Source organism: Cnephaeus nilssonii (genome assembly GCF_951640355.1).
Source record: "Cnephaeus nilssonii genome assembly, chromosome: 21".
Lineage (NCBI taxonomy): Eukaryota > Metazoa > Chordata > Mammalia > Chiroptera > Vespertilionidae > Cnephaeus > Cnephaeus nilssonii.
Genome location: NC_137092.1, coordinates 14,991,985 through 15,002,145, shown reverse-complemented (window position 1 = coordinate 15,002,145; position 10,161 = coordinate 14,991,985). Strand labels below are relative to the sequence as shown.

The 10,161-nt window shown below is 56.3% G+C and overlaps 1 protein-coding gene across 6 annotated transcripts in view; it reads right to left on the bottom strand.

Annotated features, from left to right (window-relative positions):
* Positions 1-1,178: 1,178 nt before the first annotated feature.
* TDRD10 (tudor domain containing 10) overlaps positions 1,179-10,161 on the bottom strand; it is a 29,255-nt gene continuing 20,272 nt past the window's right edge. For all 6 annotated transcript variants that reach the window (XM_079760368.1, XM_079760366.1, XM_079760367.1 and 3 more), the window contains 7 exons: positions 5,615-5,657; positions 5,213-5,303; positions 4,377-4,524; positions 3,971-4,116; positions 3,540-3,694; positions 1,737-1,807; positions 1,179-1,542 (listed from right to left, as the gene is read on the bottom strand). In XM_079760368.1, the coding sequence (XP_079616494.1) occupies positions 1,510-1,542; positions 1,737-1,807; positions 3,540-3,694; positions 3,971-4,116; positions 4,377-4,524; positions 5,213-5,303; positions 5,615-5,657 (687 nt within the window). In that variant the 3' untranslated portion in view covers positions 1,179-1,509. The remainder of the gene's footprint in view (positions 1,543-1,736; positions 1,808-3,539; positions 3,695-3,970; positions 4,117-4,376; positions 4,525-5,212; positions 5,304-5,614; positions 5,658-10,161) is intronic.

Here is a 10,161-nt window from a genome sequence, read left to right as displayed (position 1 = left end):
TAAGGGGGCTGTTGTATACACCTGTGTCCCCACCCCAGGCTCTGGGAACTGCCGGGGCGGGGAGAGGGAGGGAGGAAGTCTGCTGGGCTAGAACCGTCCGCGCTGTGTTGTCTGCACATGCGTTTGACGCGTGCTGCCTGCCTCCCGTCAGTGAGCTTGCGTTGGGGTTGAGGCTCTTAGGGACAGACTATGCCTGCAGACTAGATGATGGCCACAATAACACGCCAGGGGTGGCTTAGTGACGATGCTCGTCTCAGAAAGCCCAGAGCTGAGACCGCTGCCTGGGCGCCCACAGGATGTCAGTTCTGCAATGCTTTAACATTGGTCATTCCCCCCGTTTTCTTTTAAGGGATTAATGTCTTGCTGCTTCAGGTGGATGGAGAGTTCAACAGTCCCCCTCAATGCTGCTCTAACTCTACCCACACCCACCTGATATGGGGTGCTAAAGTTTAGATAAAGTGGGGACCCTAGGGGCAACCTTATTCCATAGAGCGGAAATCCGGTGTTCTGGGCCTTTGTGGCTTTCTTCTGAACTTATCACCAGCCCTGGCTGAAATGTAGATTGTGTTTTTAGTAATGTGTACTGTGAGCTGTCCTCTGTATAATGTATTTTGTAATGTATTTTTCTCATCTACCAAAGGATGAAACAAATAAAGTTATTTAAATAGTTTGGCTCTAATCAATTTTTTTTTAAAGAAATAATGGGGTCCCTGTTCCCCCGCCATAAGGGAAGCACCAGCTCCCATGAGTTGTACACCAACTCGCAGAACCCTCCACTTTGCTTGTCAAACATAATATTCCCTTTATGACCTTAAGTTTAGGGTTCTCGTGGCGTTACAAATCATGGGAGAATCAACGCCATATCATTGTGAATCCATTTTCTTCTAAGGCAAGGAGAAATGAAACAACTCTTTGAGGTCAGTATCCTACACCTCAGGTGTGAATGAATCTACATCCCAGGCAGGGTGTGCCCAGCCCAGAGCCCGCAGCCAGAGCTGCGTGAGCACCTGAGGCGGCTTCGCCTCACTGCCGTGGGCAGGAGAGGGCAGGGCTGGGGAGGGGTGGCCAGACAGGAATCAGTCACCCAAACTCATGAAACCTGCCAACATTTATTCACCATGGTGATGGCTCACTGGTTAAAGGTTCCCCCCGCCCCCCGGTTCTACAATGGAATCCCAGGAAAATTAAGCAGTGGGCCCTTCCATTCTCCAGAATCTGTTAGAGCAATTTATATCATGCTCTGGAGACACACACAAAAAAGAAAATAAATACATGGCCACCTGAAGCTTCCCATGTAAGCTTCCTATGTTTGGTCCAAATGTTCATGCTGAGTCCTGAACACCTGACAAATTGAGACTCTTCTGAGAGGAGCTGAGGGCAAAGGCAAATGCAAATCAAATCAATCCTGGGCACCAGTGTGGCCTTTCTCACTCCCAAGGCCTTACGAGTGGAAGGGGACCACAGGTCAGGGCAGGCAGGGGGAGGGGGAGGGCGCTGCTGCTAGCCACATTATCTTAACTCTTCAAACTTCAGGATGTGTGGCTGCAAGAGAAAGAGCAAGTCTCAGTGGGAAGGAAGGACCGCCATAGCCAGTCTACCCAACCCCTTGGATAACTTCCGTTATTCTAAGAGAATGCCAGATAAATCCGCAACCCAGGCCTTGGCAGTGGCCTGCAGCTGAGACGCGGGGGTGGGGGGAGAGGGAGAAGGGCTGAGTTAGGTACAGGGGCAGTTACCTCCAAGTTCAAAGCCCCAGTGATTTTCCCCTTGAGGATGTGATGGGTCAGCTGATACGAACTCAAAATGCCTGCGAAACAAAACACAACAAAACCCTGGGGGCACTGGGTCAGGCGGGAGGAGCCAGGGAGGGAAGTGGGAGGCCCGGGCAGCGGGAAAATGCAGAGCGGCTCCTACAAGTCTCTGCTAGTTAGGGCTAACTCCCTGCGGCAGGGTAAAACGAGATAAAGCTGGAAGGGGGGAGGGGGGAGGGGAAGGGTGCACAAAGAATATATAAAGGAGGGGACATTATTATGGTTACTAGAATAATTACATCAATCTGGGATTCTACATTCTCTCTCTCTCTCTCTCTCTCTCTCTCTCTCTCTCTCTCTATATATATATATATATATATATATATATATATATATATATATGTAATTTTTTTATTTCAGAGATGAAGGGAGGGAGAGAGAGAGACAGAAACATTGATGAGAGAGAATCATTGATCGGCTGCCTCCTGCACACCCCACCATGGGGATCAAGCCTGCACCCTGGGCATATGCCCCAACCGTAAATCAAACTGTGACCTCCTAATTCACAGGCCGAAGCTCAACCGCTGAGCCATGTCAGCTAGGCGGATTTCACATTCTCGAGTGGGAAATTCTGGGGACAGAAAACTTCATCGTCTCTGCTCTGAGCATCTGGGCTGGAGGTTAGAAGCAGGGGCTTTCACATGAGCATGTTTACATGTTGGAATGAGGCAGGGCAGGCCGCTGGTCAAAATGTCAGCTCCCGCTGTCCTGCCAACCTCCGAATTCTGGGACTGTCTATGCAGGAAACTGACCGTATTAAGTCAGACCTCATTTCCATCCCCACCTATGCCCGTTTCTTGCTGTGAGAGGTGAGGAAGCTCCTTTCACTTTTTTGAGCTTTGTGTTCCTCACACAGGGAGGACTGTACGCCGCCTGCCTGACCGCTCGGGGCCATCTCCAAGTCCAGGAGGGAGCTGAGCACAGCCCGTATCTGGGTAGGGCCCTCTGGCCCCTCTGACAGGCTGGGTGCTGCTCTTTGGGGCCATCCCCTAACACCCATGCAGTCTGCTTCAGCCTGCCTCACACTCCAGAGCCCTGGCCCTGGCCCTGGCCCTGGCCCTGGCCCTGTTACCCGCAGGCTGGGCAGCAGGCCCCTTCATGCAATTACCCAAGGTGACCTGTGGGTGGTGGTCCTGACCACGAGGCACCATTCCCCTCAGCCTCCCAGGGCTGCGGGGGCCTTGGGCCTACATTTGGGAGTGTCTGTCCGTCTGTTATCTTCACCTCTGCTTCTCCTGACCCCCCAAAACATTCTTTCACCCTTTCACAGAGCAGCTCAGCTTTCATCTGTTTTATGTACACTGAGTTTTGCTTAAGATTTCGGTGGGAAAGGATTCTGTTACAGAAGGAAGCTAGAATTTGAAAACAAATGGTTAGGTTTAGAGCACTGGCCTCTGGGTCTTCTTTGGACGTGCCGTTCCTTTAGACACAGAGCAGCCCTGGCAGAAGCCGGGGTGAGGAACCTGCCCCCCCTCCCTGCACCCAGAGAGCTCAGCCTTTGGACAGCACCTGCTGCGGCCGGCCGCGGAGCCCAGGTGTGAAAACTAATACCCGAGAGGCAGCTCTGTAAGAGGCAGATGCCAAAAACCGGGCAACGATCAAATGACTAGAGGCTTCGGGGTACGCTGAGGGCCTCGGCTGCCCCACACCCTCCCCCACGGAGGTCCTGGAGGCAGACACAGCATCGCCCATCCCTGAGCCTCGGGAGGAGGTCGGAGGGCATCTTACCGTTCTCCAGCATGAAAGGCTGAGTCAGCGGGGGGATGGTCCAGAAGTCATCACCATCCAGGCTGCGCAGGCACTGTACCGGGACGGTGGCCGACTGGCCGAAATCGATGAACAAGACCACAGCCCAGGCATCCACCCGGTCCACTACCCAGCACCTGGCCAGAGGGAGGGAGGAACGGAGGGCTGTTCCACCTGGCGGCACGCATAATGGTCCTCCACCAAGAGGCTCACAGGTCAAGGCTCATGGAGCAGAGTTTCCTTCGTTCTCCCCTTCCTCGGGCAGAGAAGTGACCATAGTCACAGGTCTCGGGAGAGGAAGCAGCAAGAAGGAAGCCAGAGTCCCAAGGAGGGAGACGGGAAGGAGTGGCTGTCCGCCGGCCTCCCTTACACTGTCCACCCTTATACCGTCCCCCCCCCCCCCGGGCATATACCTGTTCCAGGCCCGCCCGTACGCGCCCAGGTGGTACTCGGCCAGACAGCGGGTCCCGCGCTGCACGGCGGCGTCCTGCAGGTAGGGCTGCTGCGCCTCCGCCTCGGCCAGGGTGCTGAACAGCGCCTGCATGTTCTGGTGCAGGGTCTGCGGGGGGCACACGGGCACGGGCTCGCCGCCTGCATCACACCCACGTCTGTCTCTGCAGATGTCACCGGCTGTGCCCGCACCACGGATCTGCCCCCCAGGGAACCAAGGTCCGAGGCGGGAGCGAGGAAGACACGGAACCCGGGGATGAGAACGCACCCGTCTGGATCCCCCCGCTGACCGACCCATCACCACCCCCACCCCAGGAAGGCTCGGCGAGAAGGCACCGAGCCCACGGGGGCCCCCCCACAAGCCCATACCTCCGTGATGCGCATGGCCCAGAAGAACGGGGTCTGAGGGACAATACTGGTCACCAGCAGCCCCACGTCCCCGCCCGCGTGGCAGAGGGTGGCCAGCCAGCTCAGGTCGCGGAAGCATTCCCTCAGGAGCAGCACCAGGAAGGAGCCTCTGGGGGAGACAGGGGAGCATGGGGTGAACGAGTGAGCAAGGTGACCAACCTGGTCCTGGAGGATGCTGGGAGGGCCAGGCAGGACGGTCACCTGGGTCAGGTCCACTCCCTCCAGGGAGGGGATGAGTACATAACGCAGAACAAAGGCAGCACCAGGGCGGGGGGGGTGGGCCTGGAGGAAAACACCCCCCCCCCAGGCTTCCACAGACAGAGGGGGCCAGAGCCCTCCCTGGGCCGACTCCCTGAAGCAAGTCGGACTGTCCAAAGCCCAGGACACGTTTCCAACCCCCAAACCGCTCCTCCTGTGTCTAATTCACGCCAAACTCCAGCTGCCCAGCCCCTAACTTTACCACTAAGGCTCACGTGGTCAGCAGACACACCTGCTGCTGTGGAAACACACACCACTCAGCCTACAGCCCCTTCCCGTCCGGGATGGTCCTGGCACCTGACACTACGAATGGTGTCCACTGTCCAAGCAGAGGAGGTGGGGGACATGATGGCCGCAGGGGACCCAGGGAGGGGGACAGCCACAGGCCTTCACAGATTTTCTTAGGTCCCTGAGGGTCCGGTGCAGGAGCTCCTGAGAACTTCATGCCCACACGGGGACCACCCCTACCCACCCTCTAGGGACGGAATGATGTTTGCAGGCGCCACTTGCTCTGGGGGGGCCTGCACCCCTCCACTAACCTCATTTCCATGGGGACTGCAAATAAGGGTGTCCTCGGTCTCGCTGTCTCTTGGGGGTTACCAGGAGCTTTAGGGGTGACCTGCAGATAAGCTGGAAAGCAGGAGACTGAGTCTTGGAGGCACCAGAGCTGCCCCTGCCCCCCAAGATGCCCTGGCCCCTGCCCCCACCCTCAGAGGCAGGACAGGATGGGCCACGTGGGAGATCTAGATCTTCCAGCCTCTAGATCTTCAGCGGGGTGGGGAGGGTGTGCTGCCTGATAGTCATTAATCGAGAAAGCATCCTGGAGGAACGACCAGGGGTATTTCCCCCACGGAGAGGCCCAAGGGGGCAGAGCTGAAGGGGAGGCTGGGAGAATTGAGTCGGGAGTTGCGAAGACACGTCCTGGGGAGTCGGGATCTCACCGGTGATTTTGGCAAATCCTCGACCAGAAGCCCTCTCCAAAACCTGGGGAGAAGAAGACACGGCGTCGCTCGGGCACAGCGCCGCCATTTCACTGGTTTGTACGCCGAGTCGCTCCAAGCGGACCCGGCGGCACAGTGTCACCGCCCCTGCACCGCCGCCGGCTGCCGCTGCGTTCTGAGAACCCCTCACGCTCTTTCTCGCTTGGATCCCGCGCGAACCATGAAAAGGCGTTCAGAAACGGGGGGGGGGGGGGGGGGGGGGGAGGCAGGGGTGCTCCAGCGGGACTCACAGTCCCAAAGTCCAGACTGCGGAGCCTGGGGGTCCCGGCTGGACCTTCTTGCGGGGGGTGGGGGGTAGAAGAGGTGGGAATGGTTACACTGGAAGCCGGGTTACGTGGAGACAGAAAGGTCTGGGCGCCCTGCGCCTCCTCACCACAACCCTGCACCCCCAACCCCCGCTGGCTCCCCTCTCCACTGTCCTCGCCTGGAAAACACTCAGCCCTGGTTAAAGCCATGTCCTGCCCGCCCTGCTGCTCCCCGGCTCTGGCCACTGACCGCTGCGGCGAGCACCTGCGGCCCCTGTTCTCTCGTGGCCACACGCTACAGTCCCACCGTGAGCCCCCTCGTAGGCTGCCTTTCCTCTTTGCCAAATGGACGTCACGCCTCAGACCGCCCCACTCCCCACCCCCCCAGGAACCTGCCTCTAGATCAGGTGAAAACTGGAAGCAGTGGGACGGGAGGTCCCTCCCCTCCTCTCCCTGCAAACCCCTACCCCGCCCTCTCTGCCATCCCTCCTGCTACCAGGCCACCAGGCGCCGGCTCTAACACTCTGGGTCTCGCACCCTCTCGCCTTCTCAAGGGCAGCAGCCCTGAGGGCATGCCCTCCCCCCCCCCCACGGCCCTCCCTCCCGTGAGGATGTCTCCCACCAGGAACATGCCCTGTTATCTGTGTTTGAGACCCTGCCCTGACCCCACATCCCTCTCGCTGCCAGCTTTCTCTGCTCCATCACCGGCAGTGCTGTCTGCTTCCCCGCCTGACATTTCCCCGCAGCACACCCCGACCAGGCTGCCGTGAAGCGGCTCGCACAGGGTCAGCATGACCTGCAGGCTGCTGAGTCCCCACGTTCTCCGCTCTGAACTCACTTGCGGTATTCCACCCACGCCCTCTTTCGAGAAACACTGCTCCTCTCGCCTTCCTTGACATTGCACACATCCGGTCTTCCTTATCTTTCACTGGCTGGCCCTCTAATACATATCTTTTTATTTCAGAGAGGAAGGGAGAGGGAGAGAGAGCTAGAAACACCAGTGATGAGAGAGAATCACTGATTGGCTGCCTCCTGCACGCCCCGCACTGGGGATCGAGCCCACAACCCGGGCATGTGCGCTGACCGGGAATCGAACTGTGACCTCATGGTTCATAGGTCGACGCTCAGCCACTGAGCCACGCTGGCCAGGCTGACTGGCTGGCCTTTGATAGGAGCTGAACCAGTAAATGCTGGCCAACCCCAGGAATTGGTCCTCTCTTCCATCTACCTTCCCTCCAAGGTCCTCTCCAGTTCTGTGATTTTAGGAATCAACAGTATAACACAAAATCAGACCTCCAGCCTTCATCACTCTCTGGAATTCAACTGAAATATAGAGATGTCTACTCGACTGGACAACTAAGAGGTACACAAACTCAGCATGTCTATAAACTAGACCCTGCGCAAGCCGCTTCGCCCAGCTCTCTCAACTTCACAAATTACGTCACTATCTACCCAGTGGCTCAGGCCAAGTTCCTCTCTCTCCCTGGCTCCCTACAACAAGCCAAGCCATCTCTTCTTCCAAAACACACCAGAACCCACGAACTCCCCCCTTCGCCACAATACAAGCTGTTGCCACCTCGTCCCAGGACCACAGCAACCGTGTCCACAGAGTCCCTGCTGCCACACTGGCCCCCTAACCCAGTCGCCACCCAGCAGATAGGATCTTTTACAAACAAAAACCCAATTCACATTACTCCCCTGATTAAAGCCTTCCAACATCTTCCCACTGTGCTTAAAAGTAAAATCCAGACTCTTTGGCTCATCGAGGATGCCAGGACATGACCCTCCTTCCCACTGGGCTCCTGTCTGCCCATGCCCCTTCTCCCGCCACATCACACCTCGGGGCATGTGCGGGTACTGCAGCTTGAAAGTCAATGTTCTTCCTGTGTTTGCAGGATGGGCCCCGATTTGTCCATTCAGACCTCAGGTGAGACGTCACTTCCCCACAAAGAGGCTTCCCTAAAAACCATCTAAAGAAGGGATCCCCCTCACATTCATCACATCAGCGTATCTTAATTAGTACGGAGGGCTGGCATGTTCTTATTTATTGGTTATTGTAGGTCTCTTCCCACTGGAACATAAATATCATGAGAATAAGAACCACATCTGTCTTCCGACAATTACACGGAGGTAGCCCGGGGCCTAGAACGCTCCCCCGTGCCTATTAAGCTCTCGGTAAACAGATGTTGAATGAATGGATGGATGGGGTGGACGGCTGGATCAATGGAAGGGGAGAGAATGAGGAAAGGGAAGAAAAAGAGAGCAGGAGGGTGGGAGAGAGGAAGAAAGGAAGGAAGGAGAAGTTAGTAACTTCTGGGGCAAGTTATTAACTCTCTCAGCCTTGGTTTCCTCTTCTGTTCCATGAATCACATCGGCACTGATGGGAAGGTTTACTGGGGCTCGTATTTGTTCAGGACACGACAGGAAGTAGGTGCTTAATACACAGAAGCGGAATGAGGGGATGGTGACAGGTGTAGGGCTCCATCCTGCTTCCAGAACTGACAGGGCTCCTTCACTCTGGGCTAGTGACTTGGTCCTCATCTGCAGGACGGGAGAGGAACAGCACCTGCTGCTGTGATTGCACGAGTTCACAGGGCAACGTGGTTAGAAAGAAGCCTGCAGAGTGAACCCTCCACAGAGGCTAACTCCCTGTCAACCAAGGAGACCAGTCAGATCTGCATGTGAGACCTCCTGCCCCACCTGTGCACCTGCAGCAAAACAAGGTGACCGTGCAAACAACTGCTCTCCAGCCAAGCACAAGTGACTTTTTATTTAAAACTAGAGGCCCCGTGCATGAAATTCATGCATGGGGGGGGGGGTGTCCCTCAGCCCAGCCTGCACCCGCTCCAATCTGGGACATCCCTCTCACAATCCAGGAATACTGGCTCCCAACCACTTGCCTGCCTGACTGCCTGATTGCCCCTAACCACTTCTGCCTGCCAGCCTGATCACCCCCTAACATCTCCCCTGCCAGCCTGATCGACGCCTAACTGCTCCCCTGCCAGCCCGATTGCCCCTAACTGCCCTCCCTTGTCAGCCTAGTCGCCCCTAACTGCCCTCCCCTGCCAGTCTGGTCACCCCCAACTCCCCTCCCCTGCAGGCCTGGTCGCCCCTAACTTTCCTCCCCTGCAGGCTTGGTCGCCCACAACTACCCTCCCCTGCTGGCCCGGGCACCCCTAACTTACCTCCCTTACCAGCCTGGTCGCCCCTAACTGCCCTCCCCTGCCGGCCCGATTGCCCCTAACTGCCCTGCCCTGCCAGCCTGGTCACCCCTAACTGCCCTCCCTTGCCAGCCTGGTCGCCCACAACTTCCCTCCCCTACTGGCCTGATCGCCCACAACTGCCCTCCCCTACTGGCCTGATCGCCCACAATTGCCCTCCCCTGCTGGCCATCTTGTGGCAGCCATCTTTGACCACATGGGGGTGGCCATCTTATGTGTTTGGAGTGATGGTCAATTTACATATTACCTCTTTATTAGATAGGATCTCTTAAGACAGTTCCAAATACCAATCCCGAGAACCAATTCGCAGCAGCGGCTTCAAGCTAAAAGTTATCATCAATATGTAAACATTTTAAACCATTTCTGTCTCGTTATTATCCCCTAATGACTTAAGAGATAAATATAACAAGCCTTTTGTGACAGTTTGTGAGATTATGTTTCAGAGGAAAATTTGTAATTATCATCCAGCCACCATAGCATGTCACCCAAAAACAAGCCTCAAATGTCAAGATGCGTGTGTAACAAAGGTGGCCACCCGGACGCTACAGAGGTCAGGGCGGCATCTCCATCTCTGCCCAACCAGACCATTTAAATGCGTTCTCTTGTTGCTATAAGCACAGAAACCCTCGTGCCCAGACCCATCACCAGCTGTGCATGGGCTCTTTCCTTTGTTCTGGGCACTGCTACCAGCTGGTCAAGTGTCCTAAGAGGCAGCAGACTCCAGAGCGATGCTGGCGAGTCTGAGCAGTGGGGGAGAAGGCAGAGGGCACACAAAGGTCAGTAGCCAGAAAGCACTGGGGTGGATGGGGGTCCATTGGTTCCCCTACACTAGGGGTGGGGAATGACTGGCCTTGCGGACCCATGGGCCCGCCTCCCCTCTGCCCCCATATAAGGCCCGCAAAATCATTTGATCTGGCCCTGCCAAGGCATTAGGAGTTAATTAAATGTGTGACCAAATACAGCAGGCCAGTTTTTAAGTGGATAATTTTGTGTGGCCCAGGCATGATGTTACAAATATCCA